The 26,663-nt window shown below is 53.1% G+C and overlaps 3 protein-coding genes and 3 pseudogenes across 8 annotated transcripts; 1 reads left to right on the top strand and 5 right to left on the bottom strand.

Annotated features, from left to right (window-relative positions):
- Positions 1-1,127: 1,127 nt before the first annotated feature.
- On the bottom strand, positions 1,128-5,612 carry PYCR3 (pyrroline-5-carboxylate reductase 3). Of its 2 annotated transcripts, none has more exons than XM_079302258.1 (6): positions 5,514-5,612; positions 4,507-4,571; positions 4,077-4,256; positions 3,154-3,366; positions 2,969-3,061; positions 1,128-1,474 (listed from the first exon to the last, which is right to left on the bottom strand). In XM_079302258.1, exons 1-6 carry the CDS (start codon positions 5,593-5,595, stop codon positions 1,292-1,294), a joined length of 816 nt encoding a protein of 271 aa, XP_079158384.1. In that variant the 5' UTR covers positions 5,596-5,612; the 3' UTR covers positions 1,128-1,291. The 2 variants fall into 2 exon arrangements, with proteins under 2 accessions (XP_079158384.1, XP_079158385.1); XM_079302259.1 differs by having other exon boundaries at positions 1,174-1,474; positions 3,154-3,306.
- A 410-nt stretch (positions 5,613-6,022) lies between these two features.
- LOC306800451 (protein brambleberry-like) lies at positions 6,023-9,319 on the top strand. Of its 2 annotated transcripts, XM_079302554.1 has the most exons (10): positions 6,023-6,126; positions 6,541-6,625; positions 6,714-6,821; positions 6,918-7,061; positions 7,139-7,309; positions 7,397-7,496; positions 8,214-8,275; positions 8,477-8,577; positions 8,834-8,904; positions 9,020-9,319. In XM_079302554.1, exons 1-10 carry the CDS (start codon positions 6,037-6,039, stop codon positions 9,144-9,146), a joined length of 1,059 nt encoding a protein of 352 aa, XP_079158680.1. In that variant the 5' UTR covers positions 6,023-6,036; the 3' UTR covers positions 9,147-9,319. The 2 variants fall into 2 exon arrangements, with proteins under 2 accessions (XP_079158680.1, XP_079158681.1); XM_079302555.1 differs by lacking the exon at positions 7,139-7,309.
- GFUS (GDP-L-fucose synthase) lies at positions 9,271-14,660 on the bottom strand. The gene is made up of 11 exons (XM_079302556.1): positions 14,339-14,660; positions 13,392-13,541; positions 12,520-12,634; positions 12,185-12,313; positions 12,034-12,107; positions 11,714-11,847; positions 11,527-11,591; positions 11,289-11,355; positions 11,139-11,218; positions 10,909-11,008; positions 9,271-9,818 (listed from the first exon to the last, which is right to left on the bottom strand). Exons 2-11 carry the CDS (start codon positions 13,529-13,531, stop codon positions 9,763-9,765), a joined length of 960 nt encoding a protein of 319 aa, XP_079158682.1. The 5' UTR covers positions 13,532-13,541; positions 14,339-14,660; the 3' UTR covers positions 9,271-9,762.
- Positions 14,661-18,711: 4,051 nt separating this feature from the next.
- Positions 18,712-19,226, bottom strand: LOC306800549 (feather beta keratin pseudogene; annotated as a pseudogene). The gene is made up of 2 exons: positions 19,201-19,226; positions 18,712-19,043 (listed from the first exon to the last, which is right to left on the bottom strand). The product of its transcript is annotated as a feather beta keratin pseudogene (transcript).
- Positions 19,227-21,775: 2,549 nt separating this feature from the next.
- On the bottom strand, positions 21,776-22,461 carry LOC306800543 (feather beta keratin pseudogene; annotated as a pseudogene). The gene is made up of 2 exons: positions 22,299-22,461; positions 21,776-22,107 (listed from the first exon to the last, which is right to left on the bottom strand). The product of its transcript is annotated as a feather beta keratin pseudogene (transcript).
- A 2,336-nt stretch (positions 22,462-24,797) lies between these two features.
- On the bottom strand, positions 24,798-25,474 carry LOC306800546 (feather beta keratin pseudogene; annotated as a pseudogene). Its single transcript has 2 exons — positions 25,439-25,474; positions 24,798-25,247 (listed from the first exon to the last, which is right to left on the bottom strand). The product of its transcript is annotated as a feather beta keratin pseudogene (transcript).
- Between the last annotated feature and the right edge of the window lie 1,189 nt (positions 25,475-26,663).

Raw genomic sequence — 26,663 nt, 5'->3', positions numbered from 1 at the left:
TGGCATTGCCTTCTAATACTGGAGGCATTTGATAGGAATTTAGCAGCTCCTGACCTGATTTGGATGAAATTTTAGGGTGTTTAGCCAAAATATTAGAAGAGGGAAATTAAGTGAACAACTCATTGCTGCCGTGCCCGTGTCAGCAGGCAGGTGGGGGTTTGTACTTGTCGGGTCTTTGTCTCCTTGCTGCAGAGTTTATGGAAATTAAATGGATTTCTATTCCCACATGGAGGTTATTGTCTGTGAACTGTCACATGGAGTCATCCCAGAGGGATTTGGGGTGGCACCAGTGGAACTTTCATGGGGTTGTGTCCTTTCCGTGTGGCCTTCTCCACACCAATGGGGTGAAATGATGTAAAATCACATTTCTGTTTATCATCTTTTGCACCAAAATAGCCCCACAAAAAGATTGTGGAGCTTGGGATGTGGCTCATTTCAAACAGGAGTTTGTAAATGAAAGGAGGCTTCAGTTCTGTGACAAAAATGTTGCAAAGATCAGCAGAAGGTGCTGGGCTGGAGGTCTTTGAACTGGTTTAGGAGGGGTGAGAATATAAAATAATGGAATGGTTTGGGCTGGAAGGGACCTGCAAGGCCATCAAATTCCAACCCTCTGCTGTGTTCAGGGACACCTTCCACTATCCCAGGTTGCTCCAAGCTCAGTCCAACCTGGCCTTGGACATTTCCAGGGATGGGAGCAGCCACAGTTTCTCTGGGAATTCCATTCCAGCTCCTCACCACCCGCCCAGGGAAGAATTCCTTCCCAATATCCCATCTAACCCTGTCCTCTGGCAGTGGGAAGCCATTCCCTGGTGCCAGGGAGGGAGTTTTGGTTGGTTGAGCTCTTGTCCATCGTTCTGGAATGTGGCCAGCATCCTCATGGATGTGGCTCTGACCATGGGGATGCAGCCATTCTCCCAGCCCCAGCAGGGTTAAATTGTGATCACCCCATGCCCAAAAATCTCCCTCCAGTTCTGCACATCCCACACCAGCTTCAGCCTTGGTGACCTTGGTTCCACTGCCATCTCCAGTGAGTAGGCAGCCAGCGTGGCACCTGAAAACCATGGATGTCACCTTCCCATGGTGGCTTCTACAGCCCCCCAGGGACCACAAAAAGCCACATCCCCATTGCTCTGACCACATTTATTTGGTTCCAGCCCTTCAGAGGTAACACAACTCCCCACCACCTCCCACCCCAGTCCAGGTTCTCCTGAAGACATCAGGATCCCCTTACTCCTCAGAGGAGCTCCCTTTGGTCCCCATCAGCCCTCCCGTCCCAGAAGGGGCTCATCCGCTAGTCCTTGGCCATGTCACACGCGCGGTTGGTGGCCGCCTCCACGGCGTCCATGACGGTGGCGCGGAGCGCTCCCTTCTCCAGCTGGTGCAGGGCGTAGATCGTGGTGCCCCCGGGCGTGCAGACATCCCCCCGCAGCTTGGCCGGGTGCTCCCCCGTCTCCAGCAGCATCTTGGCTGCACCCTGCAGGACAGCAGGACATCCAGAAGGTGAGATGTGGGAATTTCCCAAATTCTCCTCTCTGTGGGTGGATGGTGTCACCATCTGTGTTGGGTTGATGTGGACAGAAATGTGTTTTCTGTCACTGTTGAAGCTGGGTGGGGCAGTGATTCCTGATCTCTGTGGCACATACCAGCTGCTAATGGGCCATCTTTAAGACAATCATCTTGATCTTTTCCACAACCCATCCTCCCTCCAGGAGATATCATCTGCTGCTGGCCCATTGAGTCCCACTGTGTGACTGATAAAATTACATCATCCCATGGGAGATGCTCCAGCCAGGGGAGGAGCCAAGCCTTTCCTACCTAGAGAAAAACTGAGATTTTGGACAGCAAGTTATCCATTTTTCCACTGGATTCCAGAGGAAAGCCAGACCTTTTCCACATCATCCCTGGACCTTCAGAGGAAAACTGCACCTTCTCCAGGAGCACTGCTCCAGCTGAACCACATCTGCCACTGCAGGAGGATGCAGCCACCATTGAATGGGACTGCTGCCAACACCCTGACTGACAGGGTGTCAGGTTTTATTCTGACTCTGTCAGGGTTGGGATTGTTCTCTGTAATACTGTATTTCTATTTTAATTTTCCTAGTAAAGAATTGTTATTCCTAATTCCCTTATCTTTGCCTGAGAGCCCCTTAATTTCAAAATTATAATAACAATTTGGAGGAAGGGGGTTTACATTCTCCATTTCAAAGAGAAGCTTCTGCCTTTATTGGCAGACACCTGTCCTTCAAACCAGGACACAATCCCAACACCCCCATGGTAAAGGGATTTCCCAATGCCATGCTCTTCACCCTAATGGTAACCTCGTTTTGGCTTCAAAGAGGGGAAACTGAGGCAGAGCAGCATCCAGCACCTCATCCCAATGGATATTGTGGAGCCCAGATGTTGGAGTCAGTGAGTCAGGGGTCTCTGAATTCTTCAGAGAGATATCAGAGTGCAGGGATTAAGTTTTAGAGTGATTTCTAAGAGTTTTTGTAAGTAAAAGGTCTCAAATGGCACAGGAGCAGTGAGTGTTCTAGTGGAGGTTGTAAACATACTGGTATCTTCAGCAGAGGCTCCAAGCCCACAGTTGTGGACAGGACTTAAGACATAATAGAGTTATAGTGAGAATATTGCTTACATTTTTTAGATTTAACAAGATAGAGTGTATGCATAGAGTTACATGGTGTGCTAAGAAACTAGAATTCTAATAGGTTAAAGAGTGGTGGTCTGAGTTTGCATCTTTAGCTTGTTGGAAAAATCCTGTATAAGACAATGTACTGGGACAGCTGTTGCTTTTAGCTATTCAGCTTTTAGCCATTGTTGCTTTCAGCCATTCTGGCTTCTAGCCATTTGCTTATTTTAAGATTACCCGACAAGTAGGAGCCTATAGAGCTCTGGAGGTTGATGCCTTAGAGCACCAGGGGTGAGAAAGAACCCCACAGCCAGGAAGGGGAGCGATGCCAGGACTCACCAGCAGCGTCTGCGCCGCGATCCTGCTGGCCAGGGCGCCCGGCATTCCCATCTTCACCGCGCCCTCGGCCAGCGCCTCGGCAAACAGGTACACCTGTTTGGGGAGAGGGGAGCACCCAGGGGTGAGCCCAGAGCCGGGAGGGCACCCCAAATCCCAGGAGAGTGTCCCCTGCCCCTCTGGCTCACGTAGGCCACGCCGCTGCCGCTGAGGCCGGTGTGGATGTCGATGTAGGACTCGGGCACCTCCTCGCAGAGGCCGCAGCAGGACAGGAGGCTGGCGAGGAGCGCGGCTTCCTCGTCACCCGCGTTGGTGCCCCGGGAGAAAACCATGGCCCCTGCCTGCACCACGCAGGGCAGGTTGGGCATGATCCGCAGAACTTTGGTCCAGGGCGGGAGGAGCTGGGAAAAGATGGGGATGGGAGGAGGGAGAAAGGGTGCCAGCCCTGGGAAGTGCCCAAGGGTGACCGGAGACACCCGTGGGTGTCACCCGTGAGGCTGGTGGAGAAGAGAGGAGCACAGGGAGGGAGGTGGAGATGCACTGAGTGGGGAGGAGGCCACAGCAGTGTGTCCTGCATGGGCATGGGTGCAAATGGAGGAGGGAAAGGAGGAAAGGAGGAAGAGAAGAATGAGAGAAGGAAGATGAGGATATGGACAAGGACAAAGGCAAGAATGAGAAGGAGGTGGAAGAGGAAGAAAAGGACAAGGAAAAAGGAGGAGAGAACAAGGAGGTAGTGGAAGAAATAGAGGAGACGGAAGAGGAAAAAGGAAGGAGAGGAGGAAAGGAGGAAGAGGAGAATGAGGTGAAGAAGAAAAAGAACGGGAGAAGAAGGGAAAAGGAGAAGGAGGACAAGGATGAGGACAAGGAAAAAAGAGGAAAGAATGAGGAGAAGGTGGAAGAGGGGGAAGAGGAGAAGGAGAAAAGGAGAAGGAGGACAAGGGAAAAGGAGGAGGTGGAAGAGGAGGAGGAGAAGGGGGAAGAGAATAAAGAAAGGAGATGAGGAGGAGAGAAGGAGCGGAAGAAGGGGAAGCAGAAGGAAGAGGAGAGGAGGAGAAGGAGAAGTAGAAAAGGAGGAGCAGAAGAGAAGGAACAGGAGAAGGAGGAGTCTCACCCGCTGCAGTGTCTGGATGGTGACACCAGCCACCAGTGACACGACGATGTGGTGGGACCCCACAGCAGGACGGATCTCCTCCAGCACCCCTGGCAGGATGTGGGGTTTGGTGGCCAGGAAGACCAGGGTGCTCCTGTGCACCACTTCCAGGTTGCAATGCGTGGTCCTGCAACCCAACTCCTGTCCAAGGATAAGGAGAGGGATCACAGCCCAGCAGCCCCAAAAATAGCATCCCAAAACCAGCAACCCCCTGGTAACAGCACATCCAGAGGCAGAGACATGGCCTGGGGACCTGCTCTGGTCACAAAGCCACCAAGGCTCTGCCTGGATCTCACCCAGACCTGGGCAGGATGAGCCAAACCCCGGTGTGGTGGGGGGACTCCACAGTGAGGGACACCCCAACATCTCCCACCCCCACGGCCCCACTCACCCTCCAAGCATCCAGGTTTTTGTCCGAGGGAGCGCTGGCCAGGATGTTGCTGGCTGGAACCTTCCCTTGGGGGACACAGGGAATGAATGGGGTGAGTGGCCAGGGTGGCCCCAGACACCCCAATTTCCACTGGGATGTGATTCCTCCAATCCCATCACAATCCCACAGGGGCACATGGAGCAAAGAGGGCTGGGGATGGATCCTGCTGATGTGGCTGGCACAGGCACCCTCTTGTGTCAGGGTGCAGTGACAGTGGAGGTGGCCCTGATGGGCTGGGCTGTCCCCACACTGTGCTAGGGGACAGGGACAATCTGGGACACACAGGGAGCAGGGACAGGGACATGCCCTCACTATTTGTGGGACAGGGATGTCAGGAAGAGAGGCAGGACAGGGCTGTCCCAATGTCTCCAGTGTGATCTGGGGGACAGGGACCTCAGAGAGGGCAAAGACCCTGTGGAGAGCAGGAGTGCAGAAAAGGGCTGTCCCCACACTGATCTGGGAAACAGGGACCCCGGGGGACTGGGACAGGACAGGGCTGTCCCCATGTCCCCACACTGACCTGGAGAACAGGGACCCCGGGGGACTGGGATAGGACAGGGCTGTCCCCATGTCCCCACAGCGATTTGGGGAACAGGGACACCAGGGAAGAGCAGGGTCTCCAGGGAAGAGCGGCAGGAAAGGACTGTCCCCATGTCCCTCCAGTGCAGGGGAGGATCCCAGGGAAGGGCTGGCACTTTGGGAACAGGCCAAGGCAGGGCTGTCCCCATGTCTCTCCAATGGAGCACAGGGACCCGGAGGCGAGCTGGGACTTTGCGAACGGGACAAGACACGACTGTTCCCATGTCCCTTCACTGGACAACAGCGAAGGGAGTGCAGGGAGCATCCAGACAGCGCTGTCCCCATGTCCCCACGCTTCCCCGCGCCACAGGAAGCCGAAAAGGCGCCAGACCAGGACTGTCCCCGTGTCCCCTCCCCTGCCCGTCTCTCCGGTCGCCCCCATCCCGTACCTGCCTGCAGCAGCCCCCGGACGAGCCCTCCGGCCATGCGCCCGGCGCCCACGAACCCGACCCACAGCTCGGACGCCTCCATCGCTACCCGAGGCCACGCCCCCAGGGTCACACCCCCGGCGCTGATTGGCATCACTCAGCCACACCCCCGCTCTCCTATTGGCTGTGCCGCCTTTAAGGGGCGGGGTAAAAGGGGTAAAGAGGGGGAACCGCGCAGGCGCGGGCGCCACGTGGTTCGCGCAGGTGCACGCGTGGGGATCCTGGAGGGAATTCCCGACTGTTCCCAAACTTTCCCCGCAGCGCTCGGCGGAGCCCCGGCACCCCTGAGGCCACGGGGAGGGTCCCTACCAGAGGGGTGGGGCTAAATTTGGGGTAGGGGAGGTTCCCAAAGTTGCCCGTGGATTGGCAGGTGCTCCCCACTCCTCACCCCACCCACCGGCATCACGGGTTTGTGGGGTGCACTCTCCGAGGGGGTGTCCCCTAATGTGACCCTCTTTTCCCCACAGGACTCCCTCCATTCATCATGCTGCTCCAGAGCTCCTGGGCTGTGCTGCTCCTCTGCACCACTGCTGGGTTTTTGGGGTGGCTGGGCCTTGCTGCCCCCCCAGAGAAGGTTGGGAACCCCTTCCCCCCACCCCAGAGTTGGGGTTTCCCCCACAAACTCCCCTCAAGACAGCCACGGGTGACAGCCAGTTTTGGGAGGAAGCCACATCCTGGGAGATGTCACACCTGGGCTCCTGTCACTGTCTGGTGGCTGTGGGACTCTCCCCAGCCGGGAAATTTGCATTCTGGGATCCTCCAACCTGGGCAGCCTCTTTGCTTGGTGTAGGAATGATTTTTGGGGGTGAAGGCCAAGTTCTGGGGCGAGTTCACATCTTTTTCCATATTTTACATCCCCACACCTCTTCCTCTGTCCCCCCCCATCTTGTGCTGGGAGCACCCAGAGGCACCCAGGGTCCATTTTGGTGTGTCCATGGAGAGAAACAGCATTTCCCCAGAATCACTCCCTAAATTTTCATCACCTCAGGAGGAGCTCTGGGAGACCTGGATGAGGTCGATGCTGGAGGAGACCCCCGTGGCTCAGCTTGTGCAGCACATCACTCACCAGATGGGTATGAGCCAGGGTTGGGATGCTGCAGCACTCCCATGTCCCAGTTGGATCAATTTGGGACTGATCCAACCTCTTTTCACTCCCCACAGGGAATGTGAGCAGTCGTGGAGCTATGGATCTCCAGAGAGAACACCAGGTTGTCCCACCCAGCCTCCATCAGGAGCAGGGAAGAACTCAGCATGTTCATCCCCAGCCAGGTGGGAACACAGCAAATCCCATTCCCAGCTTTTTTCACACTGGGCTGCATTTTCCCTGGCTCATCCCACTGCTGTATCCATCTTTTCCATTTGCAGAGAGCATCCTGGTTCTTCTGGAAGTGATGGAGAAGCTGCAGAGGGTCAACCAGAGCCTGGAGCTGATGCTGACAGCTTTGGAAGATGCACAAATCCAGCTGGAAAAGCACCTGGAGCACCTCAAAGCCATCCCTGACCTGGCTGGTGAGCAGGAATGGGCGCTGGAGGATCAATGGGAGCTGGTGGGTGCCAACACCAGGCTCTTCTTCCCAATCCCACAGGTCAGAGCCAAAGTGCCACCTCCTCCTGCATCCCACACAGCTCATATTTCATGCTCCTGGTCCTCCCACTGGTGCCGGCATCGCTCCAGGCCATCCTTCTCCTCCTCTTCCTGGCTTCCAGCGCCCTCGGCATCCCAGCAACCTTCACCCTCCTGGTCCTTGCTGTGGCAGGTGGGGATGAGTGTGGGGACACATGGTTGGGGACACACCACCCTGTGTGGGGGCTCTGTCCTCTCCCAGCCTCTTGTTTTCCCACAGGACACTGGCTGGTGGCATCCACCTGCCGTGGTGCCAGAAGGATCCGGCCAGTGGTTCCCCGGGAAAAGCCCCGGTACCGGCTCACCTCCACCCCAGAGAGGTAGGAGATGGTTGGGGAGGTGGCATGGAACCCTTGGGAGATGCTGGGTCCCTCCCTTGGTGTCCCATCCTGGATTTTCCACCTGGAGCTATCTGGCAATTCTCAGGAAGGGACAGGACACATCCTGATGGCTTTCCTGTTTTTTGGGCATCTCATCCCAACTCCATGTCCTCTTTCTGCTCAGATGTTCCATCCAAGGGTGTTCCATCCTTGGTGCCTCATCCTGGATTTTTCACCCTGGAGCTATCTGGCAGAAGTCTTCAGGAAAGGACAAGACACATCTTAATGGCTTCCCTATGACTTTTGGACACCTCATCCCAACTCCTTACCCCATTTCTGCTCATATGTTCCATCCTGGGTGTCCCACCCTGGATTTTCCACCTGGAGCTATCTGGCAGAAGTTCTCAGAAAGGGACAGGACACATCCTGATGGCTTTCCTATGGTTTTGGGCACCTCATCCCAACTCCATGTCCTGTTTCTGCTCAGATGTTCCATCCTGGTGTTCCATCCTAGAGCCACAAGGCAGAGGTATCCAGGAAAGAACAGGATACATCCTGATGGCTTTCCTATGACTTTTGGGCATCTCATCCCAACTCCATGTCCTATTTCTGCTCAGAGAAGGCTGGGGAGAGGCTGGAGAGGTGCATGTCTCCGTGGTGGTGGTGACACAGAGCCACCACGGTGACAGGATTCTGGTTTTCCTTCTTCCCACACAGGGAATGTGATCTGGAGCTGCTGCAAGAGGAGCTGGACAGGATGGAGATGAGCTGCCTGCAAGGTGAGAGGTGCCCACAAAGTGGGAGGTGTGGTGGCTGTAGGACACAGATCTGAAACCCTGACCTGTCCCCATCTTGTGCTGTTATCCCAGAGTGACCCCAAGCTCTGCCAGGGCATTTTCCACCACCCTGGAGTGTCCCCATGCTCCACCTGGGGACAGGAGCTCTGGGAAGGTATCTCCAGCCCTGCCATTTTCTTGCAGAGCCCTCACACCTGGAGCAGCCCCAAGAGGACAATCCCAGATTCACAGGGCAAGTGTCACCTGACCCTGGTGGCCAGAGGACAACACCGAGCTCGTGTGGGGTAAGGTACTGGGTGGGATGTCCCCATGTTGGTGTTGTCCCCCAAAACCTGCTCTTGGGGGCCAGCTGGGTCTCCCTGAGTCAGGTTCTCCGAGGTTGGGGTGTCCTCACCCTGGTGGCACCTCTGGGTGTGGGACAATTAATTGGGAGACAGGGCTGGGGACATGACATTTGGGGTGAAAGAGGGTGTCCTGAAGGATGGCCAAGGCCCCCCAGAGGACAAGGGACATCTGCATGAACCTTTTTTTCCAAACCAGGAGACACCAAAGCCAGTTATGGATACTGGGAAGCTCTGGGAGACCAAACCCTGCAGCCTGAGGGTCAATATGTGAGCACCAACCACCCAGAATGTTCCTTCCCCGTGGCTTGGTGTCACCTCAGGGGGACACCCTGCTGCTGGTGGCTTCCTGGGGTGCTGATGGGTGTCTCTGTCACCTCTGTAGGTCCCTGTGCCAGGGGCTCACCAGGGCTGGGAAGCAGTGCCAGAAGAAAGCCATTCTTGGGCTGGAATTCTGCCACATCCACACCCCCACCAGTAGCTTGGCCACGGATTCATCCCCCCATCTTTGATCCTCTACCCCCTCCCTGAGGGGTTTTAACCCTTTTCATGGCTATTCCAGATCCTGGTGAAGAACATGGACCCTAAAGATGCCACTGGGTATGGGTACAGGGCAGATGTTCATTATCCCACCAGTTTTATGCTATTTGCATATATTTTAATAAATGCCACATTTACAGCTGGAGTCTTTCCCATTCCTATCCTGAGATGGGGGGGCTGTGGGATCATCCCCATGTGCCAAGAGCAGCAAATTCCCTGCTACCATTTCCATGCCCTGGAATCCTGATTGCCTTCCCTTTATTACACCTAATTGAAGGTAATTAGTGTAGCTCATTAACAGCTTAGAGCCACCACCCTCTAGGACACCACCACAGTGATGGCTCCAGTTGGCTCCTACCACTCGATTTGGGATCTTTTTGGGATGCCCCAACCTTCCTCCCCCCTGCCCTGGGCGTCCTGCACCGCTCCCAGCAGTGGGGCAGGAATGTGGGAGCTGCTCCCCAGACTCCCATTTCTGCTTTGGAAATGTCACTGTCACCCCCCCAGCCCCGTCCTCTGCCCCAGCAAAGGACAACCCTGAGTTGAAGAGGATGATCCCGGTGCCGGGCGATGCCGATCCCGGTGCCGTCACTTCCTGGCGTTGGCATAGTTGGTGTTGAACCAGGTACAGGTTTCCTTCACAGCTGGGGAGGGAGAAGATGGGATGGGTTTGGGGATTGGGAATGGATTTTGGTCAGATAATCACAGGATGGGTTTGGGAATTGGAATGGATTTTGGTTATAGAATCATGGGATGATTTTAGGGGATTTGAAATGGATTTTGGTCACAGAATTATGACTAGGAATGGATTTTGGTTGGAGAATCATGGGATGGATTTGGGGGATTGGGAATGGATTTTGGGAATGGATTTTGGCCAGAGAATCACAGGATGGGTTTAGAATTGGAATGGATTTTGGTCATAGACTCATGGGATGGATCTGGGGGATTGGGAATGGATTTTAGTCAGAGAATCATGGGATGGGTTTGGGGGATTTGGAATGGATCCTGGGAATGGATTTTGGTCATAGAATCACAGGATGGGTTTGGGAATTGGAATGGATTTTGGTTATAGAATCATGGGATGAGTTTGGGGACTGTGAATGGATTTTGGCCACAGAACCATTTTGGGGGATTGGAAATGGATTTTGGTCACAGAATTATGACATGGGTTTGGGGGACTAGGAATGGATTTTGGTTAGAGAATCATGGGATGGATTTGGGGGGATTGGGAATGGATTTTGGCCAGAGAATCACAGGATGGGTTTGGGAACTGCAATGGATTTTGGTCGTAGAATCATGGGATGGATTTGGGGGATTGGGAATGGATTTTGGTCAGAGAATCACAGGATGGGTTTGGGGACTGTGAATGGATTTTGGCCACAGAACCATGGGATGATTTTGGGGGATTAGAAATGGATTTTGGTCACAGAATTATGACATGGGTTTGAGGGATTGGGAATGGATTTTAGTCATAGAATCACGGGATGAGTTGGTTTGGAAGGGACTTTTTTAGTCCAAGGAGATACCTCTGAAGAGATCAGGTTGCTCCATGAACCATCCAACCTGACCCTGGATATTTCCAGGGATGGAGAAACCACCACCTCCCTGGACAACCCATGCCAGTGTTTCACCACCCTCATTCCTCATCCAGAAAGGCTGAACTGCCTTGATGCCACCAAGGCTGATGGCATAGGGTAGGACACCCAGTGTCTCCTGGAGGGCCCCCCATCTCACCTTTCCTGAAAGGTGTGAACTGGAATTCGGGCAGGTACCGCCGGAGCTTGGCATTGCTGGCTGTCTTCTTGAACTGCCCGTCCGACTTGGTGGTGTCAAACTGGGATGGGAAGGATTAAGGAGGAAAAACAGTTCTTGCTTTTGCTCCTTTGGTAGGAAGGACCCTCTGGATCATGGAATCTCCCAGGGGAGCCAGTGGGAAGAGGGGTGGAGCCTTTTGTGAAGGATACAACGAGCTCTCCCCTGAATTCCATGGCCTCCGCGATGGCCTCTGCTGCCTCCCGGATGGAGACTTCATCTTCTTCTCCCACTGTGGAGAAGGGAAGGATCATGGCTGTTCCCTCATGGAGAAGGGACTGCAGGGGGCAGCCAGGGCTTACCTGACAAAATGATTGGTTCCACCTCATTGTATTCCCGCAGGACCCAAAGGAAAAGCCGGGCCAGGTCCTGTAGAAGAGCAGGAAACTCCTGGAGGGGTCACGATGTCTCCCAGCACTCCCATCCCAAGGGGACACAACCCTGGGATGGCCCAGGACAAGCCAGGGGGGTTCAGACCCCTCTGGGATCCTGCCAGTGGGTCCTCCAGTCCCATTCCCTGCTTCTCAAGACCACACCTACCAGGGAATAGATGAACTGTCTCCTGGGCTTGCCTGTTCCCCAGACGGTCAGAGCAGAGCCGGACTCTGCAGGAAGAAGGAGCCATGATCACCAGAGCCACCTTCACCCACCCCCACAGAGCAGGTGGGAAAGAAAAATCCCTCATTTCTCCCCCAAAAAAGACCCCTGGAAGTCCTGCCACCCTCACGTTTGGCCAGGTAGACCTTGTGGATGAGCCCTGGCAGGACGTGGCCGTCCTCAATGTTGAAGTTGTCGTGCGGCCCGAAGACGTTGGTGGGAATGACGGCGGTGAAACGTCGGCCGTGCTGCTCAGAATAACCCCTGGATGAGAGCAGGGAAGGGATGGTGGGTGGGCTGTCAAGCTGCCCCTCCAGCCCTGATGTGCTCCCAAAAAAACCCACCAGCAGCACTTCACCTGCTGAGCCCAGGTATCTCTTCAACTTCCACCTGGAAATCCCACTGGACTCCCTTTGAAAAGCAGTGGGTGCTCCCATGTCCCCAATTTACCTATTTTGGACATCAATCATCCTCTTGGCATAGGAGTAGCCAAAGTTGGAGCTGTGAGGTGGCCCATTGTGGATCTGGGAATATCAGAGTGGAAAAGTTAAGCAGGGCAGGGACTTTTCCCTGGATTTTGTGCAGGAATGTGGATTCTCACCATGGTCTCATCGATGGGGTAGGTGGTCTTGTCTGGGAAGATGCAGGTGGAGAGGCAGGAGACCACCTTCTGCACCCCTGACTCATGGGCTGAGTGCAGGACATTGTCATTGATGTGGATGTTTGTCCTCTGGGAAAAGGGGACATTTATCAGGATTGTGGGGTCGAGGATCCCCAAATCCCTTCACCAACAACTCATCAATAACTCCAAAAACCACTGGAGCTCTGGTTTAGCTCTGGGAGCAGAGCAAGCCACACCCCTGTGTGCCCATATCCCAGTTCAGGGAGAGCAGCACCCACAGGGATCCCAACAGTGCCAATTCCGTGGGTGCTCACCCAAAAATCCAGGTTGGAGCGGATGTTTTTGAAGAGGCCTCCGACCATGGCAGCAAGGTGGATGACATGGGTGGGCTTGTGCCTCTCAAACAGGGCTTTGGTCTCAGAGCTGCTCCTGCAATGGGAAATTTCGGGATTCAGTGGGGTCAGCAGAGCAAATTGATGTGTTTCCAATGGAAAACCCAACCCTAGGAGAGGAAATGTTGGGGTTTGGTGGGGGCAGACTGGGGAGTTTCTAAGGAAAAAGCCAATCTTGGGATGGGCAATTTTGGGATTGGGTGAGGTCAACAGATTGGGGTCTTTCCAAGGAAAATCCCAATCCTGGGATGGGAAATTTTGGGGTTTGTCAGGGCCAACAGACCAGACTGAGTTGTTTTAAACGAAAAATCAAATCCTGGAATGGGAAAATTTGGGATTCAGTGGGTTGACAGAGCAGACTGAGTGTTTCAAAGGAAAACCCAAATCCAGGGATAGGAAATTTTGGGGTCACCAGAGCAGATTGGGGCAATTCCAAGGAAAAACCCAATCCTGGGATGGGAAAATTTGGGGTTCAGTGAGGTCAGAGCAGACTGGAGTGTCTTTTTGAGGAAAAACAGAATCCTGGGATGGGAAATTTTGGGATTTGTCAGGGCCAACAGAGAAGATTGGGTTGTTTCCAAGGAAAAATCAAACGCTGGGAAGTGAAAATTGGGATTTGGTGGGGTTGACAGAGCAAATTGAGGCATTTCCAAGGAAAAGACACAATCCTGAGATGAGAAATTTTGGGTTCAACCACAGCAGACTAGGGAGAGGAAAAAACTAAATCCCGAGATGAAATTTGTTGGGGTTGACAGAGCAAATTCTGGGTTTTCCAAGGAAAAAGCTCAACTCACGTCAAGTCGGCGTCTCGGGAGGACACGAAGATCCACTCCTCGTCCGGCCGCCCCTCTCCATCAGCCACCACCTTCTCGATGGCTCTGCCCACCAAGCCAGTGCCACCTGTCACCAGGATGCGCTTGGTCACCTCTGTCATGGCTAAAATCCTGCAGGGAAGAGCTGGGGGGACAAGCTGGGATCATCACCTTGGGATGGACCACCCTAGTGTGGGTCCCATGAGCATCGTGCAGGTGGGATTGGGGTTTTTTTGAGGGGAAATTTCTGTGTTTCTGGCTGGAATTCCTCAGCTGGAGGCCACCTGGGCAAGGGCCAGACCTGCCACGTGGCACTGCCCTGGGAAGGGAGGGGCACCTGCTCCTCCAGGTGTGTGCCCCAAATCTCCTCCTGCACCCCCAAATCGCCTCCCACGCCCCTGCACCTCAGGGCTGCGTGCCAGATCGACCCCCGAGTCTTGTGTCTGCACCCCAAATCTCCCCCTGCACGCCAGATCTCCTTCTGTGCCCCAAATTTCCTTCTGCACCCCAGATCTCCCGCTGAACCCTAAATTTCCCCCTGCACCCCAAGTCTTGTGTTTGCAATCAAACCTCCCCTGCACCCCAAATCCTAAGTCTGCATCTCACGCCTCCTCTCTCCTCATACCCCAGCACTGCACCGCAAATCCCAGCTCTGAACCCAGTCCTAACATCCCCACCTCCCCTGCACCCCCAAATCCCACTCCTGCACCCCCAAATCCCACTCCTGCACCCTCAGCTCCCCGCACCCCCTTCCCCCTCCCTCAGCGCGTCCCTTCTCCCAACCCACAGCCTTCCATCCCCCCGCACCCCTGCTGTCCCCACCCTCCTGTGCCCCCACTTTGGGGACCCCCCCCTCTATTCCTCCCTACCGGCCTGGGGGGCTCCCGTCCCCCCAAATGTTCCTTAATGGGGTGAGGGGCGCGTCTCACCCTCGGCTGGATTCGGGGTCGCTCGGGTGCACTCGGATCCGCTCGGTTGACTTCGGCTGCGCTCGGCTCGGAGCGGGTTCGGGTTGCGTCGGTGGAGCCTCGGCTGTGTTCGGCTACACGCGGCTCGGCTCGGTGGGGGCTCGGCTGTATTCGGCTGTGCTCGGCTCTGCTCGGGGTGCTTCGTGAGGGCTCGGTTAAGTTCGGTTACGCTCAGCTCAGTGGGGGCTCGGCTGGATTCGGGGTCACTCGGGTTAGTTCGTTGGGGGCTCGGCTGAGTTCGGCTTCGCTCGACTCGGTTCGTCTCGCCCCGGTAAAGGTTCGCCTGCGCTGGGATTCTTCCGCCTCCGTCACCGGGCGCTGCCGCTTGGCTCGTCGGGAAATGTAGTCCATGGCCGGGAGCAGGGGAGACGATCTGAGAGAGCGGCGGGGCGGGGATTTTGGGAAGGGAAGAGGGATAAGGGAAGGGGGGGCAATGAAAGTAGAAGTGCAAGAAAGAGAAGGGGGTGCTGGTGGGGAAATGGGGTGCAGGGAAAAGGAAGAGGGGAAGGAAAAAGGGGTGAAGGGAATGGAGGTGCAGGGACAGGGAAGGGTGGATGGGAGGGGGATGCAAGTGCAGGGAAGGGGGTGCAAGGATTTTAAGGGGGTGCAAAGAAAGGGGTGCAGGAAAGGAAGAGGGTGCAGAGAAAGGGAGTTCCCAGATTCCCCCCGCCAACCCCCCCTCCCGGGGCTCATCAAATGGTATTTCGATGTGAAAACGTTTTAATCGCTTTTAACGCACTTAAACTGAGATTAAAAATGTGCAGAGCTTTCCTGCGGGTGGGGGATGGTTTTGACCTCCGCGCCCCCCCCCCCCCCCCCCCCACTTCCAGCTGGCTTTTCCGTCGGGATTTTTGCAAGGCAAAGACAGGGCTTTGCTCTAAATTAAAATTGTGAAAGTGGAATTAAGGGAGACCCATTCCCACATTCCCCTCACCAAAGCCCTGGATAGCCCCAGTGCCGAGGAGCAATAGCATATCAGTTTTTCATTCCTTTTCTGCTGGGTGAGACCTGGAAATGTGCCCTTTTGCATTGGGAAAGTCTTAAGGAAGGCTGAATTCTTGGGGACATCCTTGCTGGGAGTTGAAGGAGATCCTTTGCATATTTAAAGATGTCACTTTGTGCCTGTGTCCCCTGAAATGCCCGTCCCTTCTCCCACCTGGCTGAGTCCCAGCATGTGCCCAGCCCTTCCAGGCCTTTCCCAGCTCCAAAATCCCACTCCCAGGAGTCTTGGTGTTGTTCCCACCTGATGTTTTATGGGATTCCCCGACTGATCTTACCCACGGACCAGGGATGGACACTGAAGTTCCTTCTCCATGCCAGCTAATTCCAGGTCTGTCCTGCATCCTCCACGAGACATTGAGGTTTGGCAAGAAGAAACCTCACGTTGGTGTTGGGATGAGTCAGATCCAGCTGCTTCCACCTCACTTCATGGCAAAATGATGGAATAAAAGGGTTTGGGTTGGAATAAATTCATTCCCATAAATAAAAATCATCCAATTCCAACTCCTTGCATGGGCAGGGAGACTTTCCACTAGACCAGGTTGCTCCAATGTGGCCTTAAACACTCCCAGGGATGGGGGGGAAAAAGCCAAGGAAGATTTTCCACGTGCTGGTGAGAGGATAAGATCTTCCTGCTGCCTCCTGCAAGTTTTGGGAGACTAATTAGGGATAAACTCGTGTTTCGGCCAAGGAATTGCTGGGAGGTGGTGCAGCCAAGAGCTGCTGTGACAGCACTCGAATAACCACGGTGTTGCATTAAATGTAGTAATTTTAGAGCTTAAATATGCTAATTCTGGAGCTAATTACCAAAGAAATGTTGGGGCATGAGGGAAGATCACAGGGGAAAGGGATAAAGTTGCGGCGACCACATGGGACTCGTTTGTTAATGAAATATCACCCAGGCTTCTGATGTTATCTAACAAGACCTTGGGATTTGAGGATCAAAGCCCAGAACAGACCCATTAGCTCATCTGGGCAGGGCATCTGCATGACATGAGGACATCCCAGGACCTTCCAGCCAGGATAAAGCTTGGGTGGCTTGGCCAGATCCTGTCAGGGAACCGCTGCTTCATGGGAGGCGTCGTTTCCGTAACGAAGCTTCCTTGTGGGGTGACCTATTTCTCTGGAACGGGCCAGGTTTTGGGTCCAGCCCCAAAGAAAGTGGGGCAGATGGGTATGAGATTCCTGGGAACAGGTGGAAGCTGTCTGAGGATGATGCTTTACAGCTGCAGCCAAGCTCCAGGAGCCCAGGTGAGACAGCCCTAAGCATCTCTTCCCTGCTAAAATTCCAGCTTTGTGGCTCTTTTTTAGGGAGCAGCACACCAGCAGTGACCCTTTCTCCAGTCCTTGTCTCTCAGGATGGACTGTGCCAGTTTCCATGGGGATTGGGTGTTGCTCCCCACAATGTGCAGCCCTTTGGCAGTGGGAGTTATCCAAAAGCACAGAGGGGTAAAACTGGGATGGGGATGGGGGTGATGTCCACAGATATTCCAAGAAACATTGTTCATGGGATTGGGAGCAGCTGCCACACAGGAATGTCCTTTCCACAATCATTTTGGATTTGCTCTTGTGGAGCCCATTCCTCTGGAGGAAGGAGATGAACCTGCCACTGCTCTGTGTGGGGTTTGGGGTTATTCTGGGAGTGGGATCTTGGATGTGAATGCTACTGGAAGAGATGCCACCTCTTCCAGCCCATCCCACCTGCTTGGGGTCTCCTTGGATGGAGAGAACTGGGCAGGGGGCAACCCAATGGGCCTGGATTTCCCAGGGTGGATGGGAGAGAGGAATGTGGGCACAGGGAGCTGTGGATGTGGGTCTGAGCCTCCTCCCAGTGTTGCCTGGAAGCCACGTGAGCTGACTGTGCCCAAAAAGAGCGTCTCTGGCGCAGGTTTGGGATGAGGCAGACAAGCCTGGCTGCTTGGGCATGTCCCAGGACCTTGGGAAGGCAAAATCCTGCTCTTGTTTCAGTCCAAGTGTTGATGTCAAGCTGGATGAACTCCAAGGTGAAGGAGTGTAAGGGCACGGATTACTTAAATTTGTCTTTTTATGGATTAGACTTTGCTTTAAGATGAGCTGAAGTTTGTGCCTCAAGGCCAACCAGGGGAAATACACTATTTACACTAAATCAAGAAATAAAGAGGGCAAACAGTTCCAAACATATTCAGCCTCTCCTTTCCCAGCTCAGATGCAGGGGCTGTTTAGTTTTGATTTTAGGGAAGGGCTTTGTTTCTTAGCAAACTCTTCCTGTTTGAACCAAATCAGAATCTAGCTGTATATGGAGTTCTCTGGCTCTCTGGGCTCCAGCTGCTCCAGAGATGTTTTCTTAATTTGCTTTTGATGAATATTTTAGTGCTGCCAACAGCTCTGGAGACTTTGAACTCGTGTGCCAGCCCAGAGCTCACCTGTTTGCCGGGAGCCTTTGTACAGTGAAAAAAAAAAACACATCAAAGGAGAAGAAAGAGTGAATGTCACTGCTGAAAAGCAATTTGGGGAGACCAAACACCTCTATGACCAATAAGTCCATGTTGGAGTGTTGAAATTGGGAGGCAAAGAGGCAGGAAGGTGGCATAAAGGACATCATCTTCTCAGCAGGGTCACAGGCTTGTTCCTGTACCTTGTTCCCAGGTTTCCATGCTGTGCCTCAGGAATTCACAGTGACTTGATGGGAGTCAAGTTATAACAGGGACATGCTGTGTGACCTCAGAACAGAGGGTTGGTGGCTTGGGGTCAGCAGCACAGATGATCTAGAGACTGTGAAGGGGGAGGAGGGTGGCCTGGAGGCTCCCTTAATGGGACCCTGCAGTGAGGAAGGAAAGGGGGATCTACATCAGGAAACAGGTGAAGACTGGATAACAAGGTGAGATCCTGGCATGGAGATTCCCAGGGAGTTGGAATGGGGACAATCCAGCCAGATGGACAATGCAACAATGACCATCACATGGGTAAGCTGAGGAACTCTGAGACAGGGGTGAGATGAACTGGAAAACCTAGCAAGCCAAGGTCCTTGTAGGAAGAGGGGACAAATGGGATCTTCCAGGGAGGGATCCTGGAATCCCTCTGAAAGTCAAGATGGTATCACAGAGAATGCAGTTATTTAGGCTGGGAGCAAAGTATCTGTGCTGGGTGTAATTGCAAGAGGTTTGGTATAAGAACATGAGACATCTGAGGCTTTGCTGCAAGAAAACTTTATTGATGCAAAAGAATGGAGAGACAGGAGCAGCAAATGGAAGGGAACAAATGTGAGGTTCAAGTAGGGCATCAGCCGAGGTGCTTTGGTTGCAGGAGCTGATTCCAGAATCCCAACCTGGTGGTTTCAGGAGTGGTGCTGAGGGTCCTTAGCAGATGTAGCCGCCCCTTCTGCCATAGGCACAGCCCAGGCCCCCCAGCCCATAGCCAAGGCCAAAGCCAAATCCCCCAGAGATGGGCTGTCCCTGGGCGTTGAGTTCAGTGCCCACGGCAGCCGAGGAGGTGGATCCGACGGCGGTGCTCTGGGGGAAGGAGGTCATGATGGGTCCTGGCAGGGTGACCAGCACAGGGGAAGGGTTGATGATGACACGGGAGTCCTGGCATTGCAGGGCACAGGGCTCGTTGCAGCTGTTGGCCAGCGGGGTGGGTCCGCAGGGTCGGCAGAGGTCGTAGCAGGCCATGGGTGTGGTGTGGAGGGTCCCTGGAAGAGAGGGGGGTGAGGCAGGGCAGGGCTGTGGGGGTGTGAGGGGTGGTGATGCAGGAGGGTGAGGGAGTGTGGAGGCTCTTGTGGGGCTGAGCGTGCTGGAAGAGAGGGGTCAGGGGTGCAGGAGCAGGAGGGTCAGCGGGTTGAGACTCACCTTGTTGTCAGCAGGAGGAGAAGGTGTGAGGAGAATCGTGTGAGGGAGAGAGGCTCTGGGCTGTCTTTTATGCTGGTTCTGGAGGGGTTGGACTGTGTTGTCCAATGACCTTGGGGCTATTTGTAAGCCACATTTCCTAGCTGGCTCAGAATGTCGTGTCCTGTGGTGGTGAGTGTTTTTCATCCCACAACTCTGCAGTGTCATGTCCTGCTTTTGCATCTGTGTCCATCTGACCTTGGCAGCAGCTTTTAAATGAATGTATTAGAGACCAAATGTTGTTTTTTTGGGGAGGGTTGTGGACATGACCAGTGCTTTGGACAATGGGGTGTCATTGCTTAAGTCACCCATGGCCCTGGTGTGCTCTGGTTTGTGAGTGTGTTTTGGAGACAGTGCTCATTCCCCCACTGCTCTGTCAGGCTCATCTGGGCTTTGCAGCTCTTCTTTGTTTCACAGGTTTCCCTCTCATCACATTCTCTCCTTTCCTTTCCCATTGCTAACATTCTAAACCTGTCTACATGCCAGGCCTTTCCTGCATGAGATGGGGAAACAATCCCTGTGATGCCTCCCCTGCTGTCCAATGCCTTGTGTTGGTTCACCTGTAGCACTCGTCCCAGCCGGGCCCAGCAAGGTCAGACTCTGGGGTGCCATTGCTGGGCTCTGAGTGTAAACCAGAAAGGAAAATGGGTGAAAGAAGAGAAAAAGACATGAGGAGTAGTTGAAAGAATTCCAGACATCCACTTTTCAGAAAAAGAGGGTTGACCTTGTTCCAGTCCTGATGTACCTGAACAGAAATTGTAAACTCAGTTTTTTCTGGTATAGTCTTGCAAGACATGATGAGGGGAGTGTTTTCAGAAAATATGTTGAACATTTTTCTCTTTGGAGAATCTGGATGGAAATCATAACATGAATTTTGTTTGCCAGAGCCTTACAGGTCATGATGTGGGGATTGTCTTCCACCACACAACTCTGCAGTGTCATGTCCTGGTCTTGAGGCCGTGCCCATCTGACCATAGAGGAAGCTTTGAAGTGAGAATTGGTATTTAAACGGATTTATTTGGAGGGTGCATGTCAGAGAAAACAGAATAAGCAACTAAAGCCTAGGAAAAAAAAATGGAGTCCTCGGTGTGTTCATTTTGTGGTACTTGTATGGTTTAGTTTGTGGGTGTGGTGTGAAGAGGGGCCCCATTTCATTACAGCTGTGTCAGGCTGGTCTGGGCTCTGCATCTGTGCCAGGTGTGAGCACCTGGACTCTTCCATTCCGTATCAGCAGTGGAGAGTTGCCCCTTCAGCAAGTTGGCAGGTGGTGGAGTGGCTGAGGCACCACTTGGCTGTTCCAGCAGTCAGAAGGACCTGAAAACTGAGGGTTAAAGGAATCCCCCAGGAGATCAAGCAAGGGAAACATGAAGTTCTGCATCTGTACAGGAATAGCACTTGGCCCCGCATCATATTTGTGGGCTGAGTGTTTGGAAAGTGGTTTTTCTGATCAGGACCCAGTGCTGTTGGTGGAGAAAAAACAGATCACAAGGTTGCAGTGGGGCTTGACTTCCAAGGATGTCACCTGTGTTCAGGACAGATGTTTGGAAACTGTTGCCCTAAAGTTGGGTGAAGTGGTCCTTCCTGTCTTTTGAGATAGGTGAGAGCACATGAGGAGTGGTGTGGACAGTTCTGGCCTCGACAGGTAAAGAATCAGCAGTGGGTTATGAAGAAAGATCAGTTGAGGGCCACCAGATAGTGCAAGGGCTGGAGAATCTTCCCTTGAGGGATGAGCTGAGAGACTGAAGAGACAAGGCTGGGCAGGAGATTTCCTGAATATGTGGGAGCCCAGCTGTTCCCAGCACAGCACAGGTTAAGGGTAATGGGGCAGGTGCACGAGTGAAAAGAGGCTGAATTCCATAGGTAAGGTTTTTTCTGTGGGTATGGGTGCTTAGTGAGTGTAGGAGATGGTGGGTACCCTTTCCTGGGAGCTCCAAAACTGAACTGGCTATAGTCCTGGAAACCTTGCTCCTGCCAGGCCTGCTTGAGCAGAAGGGATGGAAGCATTTCCTCTCCAGAGTTCCTGCCCAAGTGTGTGATGTTATTCCTCTGTTAACTGGGAGGGCTCAAGAGTGCTGCTGCAAAGAGAATCGTTCAAGTGTGTGCTGGCAGAGGGTGACTTTGGAAGAGCTCTGCCGAGGACAGAATTTTTATGTTCAAGCCTTTGGGCTAGCAGGTGATGGGCTTGTGTCATCTTCTGGATGTTCCCCCCTCTCTTCTGTTTCCCATGTCAGCAATGGCTGTTACTCGTGGGGACATAGTTGCTAAGAAATGTTCTTTGCTCCTTTTCCATCCACCATAGTGGATGAGTAGTGCACTGTGCAAGGTCAGGATGTGAGAGCATTGGAATTCCAAAAGTAAAGGAGGCAACTCAGATTCTGATACAATAAACGTTTATTGAAGGGAAAGAATACTGAGAAAGGAGAAGCAGAAGGAATAAGTGCGGGGTGGAAGTAGGACGACGATCAGCCGAGGTGTTTTGCTTTTAGGAGCTGTTTGCAGAGCCCTGATCTGGTGGTGTCAGGAGTGGTGCTGAGGGTCCTTAGCAGATGTAGCCGCCCCTTCTGCCATAGGCACAGCCCAGGCCCCCCAGCCCATAGCCAAGGCCAAAGCCAAATCCCCCAGAGATGGGCTGTCCCTGGGCATTGAGTTCAGTGCCCACGGCAGCCGAGGAGGTGGATCCGACGGCGGTGCTCTGGGGGAAGGAGGTCATGATGGGTCCTGGCAGGGTGACCAGCACAGGGGAAGGGTTGATGATGACACGGGAGTCCTGGCATTGCAGGGCACAGGGCTCGTTGCAGCTGTTGGCCAGCGGGGTGGGTCCGCAGGGTCGGCAGAGGTCGTAGCAGGCCATGGGTGTGGTGTGGAGGGTCCCTGGAAGAGAGGGGGGTGAGGCAGGGCAGGGCTGTGGGGGTGTGAGGGGTGGTGATGCAGGAGGGTGAGGGAGTGTGGAGGCTGTTGTGGGGCTGTGGGGAGGTGTGAGGGCTGCTGAGGCTGGGGCTGAGTGTGCTGGAAGAGAGGGGTCAGGGGTGCAGGAGCAGGAGGGTCAGGGGCTTGAGACTCACCTTGTTGTCAGCAGGAGGAGAAGGTGTGAGGAGAAGTGTGTGAGGGAGAGAGGCTCTGTGCTGGCTTTTATGCTGGTTCTGGAGGGGCGGGACAGCCTTGTTCCATGGCCTTGGGACATTTTTCAGGCCTGGTGAGTCCTGAGGTGGGGAGTGTTTTGCTTCCCACAACTCTGTAGTGTCATGTCCTGCTCTTGATGCTGTGACCTTGGCAGCAGCTTTTACATGCAAGTATTGAAGATCAAAGGCTGCTGTTGATGTTGTTAGTCTGGGAGGGCTGAAGCTGTTGCCAGAGCTTTGGAGGGGTGGGATGTCATAATTGTGGCCATGCTGTGCTGTGGTTTTGTGGGTGTGGTGTGAAGAGGGGCCTCATTCCTCCCCATGCATGTCAGGATCCTTTGGGCTTTCAGCTCTTCTGGGGATGACAGGTATTCCCTTCCATCACATGTTCTGTCTCCCTAACATGATGTGAAATTTCTATACCTGTCTATATTGCAGGTCATTCCCACTGGAGATGGGAAAGCAGTTCCTGTGATTTAGGGCTGCCTCCCACAGTCCCAAAGGTCTTGTGTTGTTTCATCCATAGCTAGTGAAGGAAAAGGACATGAGGCCTTGAGAAGCATTTGATGAATCTGGAGACCCTGACTTTTCAGAAAAAGAGTGTTGACCTTGTTACTCTTTAGGGAATCTGAATGGAAATCATATTATCATTATTTTTCTGATGCCACCTTGCAAGTCATGATGTGGGGAGTGTTTTCCTCCCCTCCACAATTGTTCAGTGTCATGTCTACCTCTTTAGGTCGTGTCCTTCTGACCATAGCAGTAGCTTTAAAGTGAAGAGTCAGTATTTGGGAGTCTTGGAAGACGTGTGTCAGAGAAACCAGAATATACAACAAAAGCCTAGGATAAATATGGGTGTCATCAGTGAGGTCATTTTGTGGTACTTGTGTGGTTTAGTTTGTGGGTGTGATGTGAAGAGGGGCCTGATTCCATCCCAGCCTTGTCAGGCTGGCATGGCCTTTGCAGCTTTGCTACACATGATGGGCTGCTCCTTCCATCACAGTCATTCCCCCTTTAAAGTGTATTTGAGTTTAAAATCTGGTGTTGATGGTGCATGTCAAAGGGGACTGAAGACATCACCAAGGTTTGGAGAATTGGGGTGTCTTCAGTGAGGTCATCCTAAGTAACTCATGATTTTGAGATGCGAGATGTGGAGTGAGGCTCCAAATTATCCCAGGTCTGTGAGGCTGCTCTGGGCTTTGCATCTGTGCCAGGTGTGAGTGCCTGGACTCTTCCATTCCATATTGACAGTGGGACAGTTGCTCCTTCAACAAGTTGGCAGGTGGTGGAGTGGCTGGGGCACCACTTGGCTGTTCCAGCAGTCAGAAGGACCGGGAGACTGAGGTTTAAAAGAATCCCCCAGAAGATTAAACATGGGAACTCTGAATTTCTGCATGTGTACAGGAATTGCACTTGGCCCCCTATCATGTTTCTGGGCTGAGTGTTTGGAAAGTGCCTTTTCTCATCATGACCCAGTTGTGCTGGTGGAGAATGAAGTGATCAGAAGGTTGCATTGGAGCTTTACTTTGAAGGATGTCACCCACGTCCAAGAGAGTTTTCAGAATACTGTTGCCATGAAGTTGAGAGATGTGGCCCTTCCTCTCTTTAGACATCTGTTGGGGTGCCATGTGGAGTGGTCTGGACAGTTCTGGCCTCCACAGATATGAAAGCAAAGGAAAGTCCTGAACAAATACCTGTTGTGTGCTACCAAACAGTGCAAGGGCTGGAGAATCTTTGCTAGAGGAGAGACTGTGAGAGCTGAGACTCTGAGGAAATAAGGCTGGACAAGAGATGTCATAAGTTATGGGAGCCCAGCTGATCTCAGCACTGCACATGTGAAGGGAAACGTGGCATGTGCACAAGTGAAATGAGACAGAATTCCATCAGCAACAATTTTTTGTGGTTATGGTTTCCCCAAGAGTGTAGGAGATGATGGGTTCTCTTTCCTGGGAGCTTCAAATTGAAATGGTCATAATCCTGGGAATCCTGCTCCTACTGGGTCTGCTTGAGCAGAGGATGGAACCACTTGCTATCCAGACTTCCTGCCCAAGTGTATAATGCTCTTGTTCCTCTTTTTGCTGGGAGGATTCAAGAATCCTTTTGAAAATTAATATTTTCAAGTATCTGGCGACATAGTGTGACTTTGGCTGTGCCCGAAAGAGAATTGTTGTGTTAAAGACTTTAGCCTACATGATGATGGTTTGTGTCATGTTCTGGAAGGCCCCCTCTCTCATTTTTGTCCTGTGTCACTGTTGACTGTTACTGGTGAGGACATATTTGCTAAGAAAGGTTATTTGGTCGTTTTCCATCCTCATTAATGGTTGAGTAGTGGCATTACACTGGGTGAGGATGTGAGACCATTGGAATTCCAAAAGAAGAGGAAGCAACTCACATTCAGATACAAGAAAAATTTATTGAAGTGAAAGACTTCTTAGGAAGAAGAAGCAGAAGGAATCAGTTGTGGGTTGATCGTGGGGTGACCATCAGCCAAGGTGCTTTGGTTGCAGGAGCTGTTTGCAGAGCCCTGAGCTGGTGGTGTCAGGAGTGGTGCAGAGGGTCCTTAGCAGATGTAGCCGCCCCTTCTGCCATAGGCACAGCCCAGGCCCCCCAGCCCATAGCCAAGGCCAAAGCCAAATCCCCCAGAGATGGGCTGTCCCTGGGCGTTGAGTTCAGTGCCCACGGCAGCCGAGGAGGTGGATCCGACGGCGGTGCTCTGGGGGAAGGAGGTCATGATGGGTCCTGGCAGGGTGACCAGCACAGGGGAAGGGTTGATGATGACACGGGAGTCCTGGCATTGCAGGGCACAGGGCTCGTTGCAGCTGTTGGCCAGCGGGGTGGGTCCGCAGGGTCGGCAGAGGTCGTAGCAGGCCATGGGTGTGGTGTGGAGGGTCCCTGGAAGAGAGGGGGGTGAGGCAGGGCAGGGCTGTGGGGGTGTGAGGGGTGGTGATGCAGGAGGGTGAGGGAGTGTGGAGGCTGTTGTGGGGCTGTGGGGAGGTGTGAGGGCTGCTGAGGCTGGGGCTGAGCGTGCTGGAAGAGAGGGGCCAGGGGTGCAGGAGCAGGAGGGTCAGGGGCTTGAGACTCACCTTGTTGTCAGCAGGAGGAGAAGGTGTGAGGAGAAGTGTGTGAGGGAGAGAGGCTCTGGACTGGCTTTATGCTGGTTCTGGAGGGGCGGGACAGCCTTGTTCCATGGCCTTGGGACATTTTTCAGGCCTGGTGAGTCCTGAGGTGGGGAGTGTTTTGCTTCCCACAACTCTGCAGTGTCATGTCCTGCTCTTGATGCCGTGACCTTGGCAGCAGCTTTTACATGCAAGTATTGAAGACCAAAGGCTGCTGTTGATGTTGTTAGTCAGGGAGGGCTGAAGCTGTTGCCAGAGCTTTGGAGGGGTGGGATGTCATAATTGTGGCCATGCTGTGCTGTGGTTTTGTGGGTGTGGTGTGAAGAGGGGCCTCATTCCGCCCCATGCATGTCAGGATCCTTTGGGCTTTCAGCTCTTCTGGGGATGGCAGGTGTTCCCTTCCATCACATTTTCTGTCTCCCTAACATGATGTGAAATTTCTATACCTGTCTATATTGCAGGTCATTCCCACTGAAGATGGGAAAGCAGTTCCTATGATTTAGGGATGCCTCCCACAGTCCCAAAGGTCTTGTGTTGTTTCATCCATAGCTAGTGAAGGATAAGGACATGAGGCCTTGAGAAGCATTTGATGAATCTGGAGACCCTGACTTTTCAGAAAAAGAGTGTTGACCTTGTTACTCTTTAGGGAATCTGAATGCAAATCATATTATCATTATGTTTCTGATCCCACCTTGCAAGTCATGATGTGGGGAGTGTTTTCCTCCCCCTCAATCCTTCAATGTCATGTCTTCCTCTTTAGGTCGTATTCTTCTGACCATAGCAGTAGCTTTAAAGTGAAGAGTCAGTATTTGGGAGTCTTGGAAGACGTGTGTCAGAGAAACCAGAATATTCAACAAAAGCCTAGGATAAATATGGGTGTCATCAGTGAGGTCATTTTGTGGTACTTGTGTGGTTTAATTTGTAGGTGTGATGTGAAGAGGGGCCTGATTCCATCCCAGCCTTGTCAGGCTGGTGTGGCCTTTGCAGCTTTGCTACACATGATGGGCTGCTCCTTCCATCACATTCATTCCCCTTTTAAAGTGTATTTGAGCCTAAAATCTGGTGTTAATGGTGCATGTCAAAGGGGACTGAAGACATCACCAAGATTTGGAGAAGTGGGGTGTCTTCAGTGAGGTCATCCTAAGTAACTCATGATTTTGAGATGCGAGATGTGGAGTGAGGCTCCAAATTA

The sequence above is a fragment of the Erithacus rubecula genome (assembly GCF_903797595.1).
Source record: "Erithacus rubecula genome assembly, chromosome: 3".
Taxonomy (NCBI): Eukaryota; Metazoa; Chordata; class Aves; order Passeriformes; family Muscicapidae; genus Erithacus; species Erithacus rubecula.
The sequence above is the reverse complement of the archived record's forward strand: the minus strand, read 5'-3'. Positions and strand labels throughout refer to the sequence as shown.

Excerpts from the sequence above, each read along its gene's own strand:
- PYCR3 (XM_079302258.1), bottom strand. The coding sequence starts at position 5,595 with ATGGAGGCGTCCGAGCTGTGGGTCGGGTTCGTGGGCGCCGGGCGCATG. Across the intron at positions 4,572-5,513 it reads CCGGGGGCTGCTGCAGGCAG|GGAAGGTTCCAGCCAGCAAC; the intron begins GTACGGGATGGG and ends GTGTCCCCCAAG. Across the intron at positions 3,367-4,076 it reads CCATCCAGACACTGCAGCGG|CTCCTCCCGCCCTGGACCAA; the intron begins GTGAGACTCCTC and ends ATCTTTTCCCAG.
- LOC306800451 (XM_079302554.1), top strand. The coding sequence starts at position 6,037 with ATGCTGCTCCAGAGCTCCTGGGCTGTGCTGCTCCTCTGCACCACTGCT. Across the intron at positions 6,626-6,713 it reads GCACATCACTCACCAGATGG|GGAATGTGAGCAGTCGTGGA; the intron begins GTATGAGCCAGG and ends CACTCCCCACAG. Across the intron at positions 7,062-7,138 it reads AGCCATCCCTGACCTGGCTG|GTCAGAGCCAAAGTGCCACC; the intron begins GTGAGCAGGAAT and ends CCAATCCCACAG.
- GFUS (XM_079302556.1), bottom strand. The coding sequence starts at position 13,531 with ATGACAGAGGTGACCAAGCGCATCCTGGTGACAGGTGGCACTGGCTTG. Across the intron at positions 11,356-11,526 it reads GACAGTTCATCTATTCCCTG|GACCTGGCCCGGCTTTTCCT; the intron begins GTAGGTGTGGTC and ends GCTCTTCTACAG. Across the intron at positions 11,009-11,138 it reads AATTCAGGGGAGAGCTCGTT|TTTGACACCACCAAGTCGGA; the intron begins GTATCCTTCACA and ends TTCCCATCCCAG.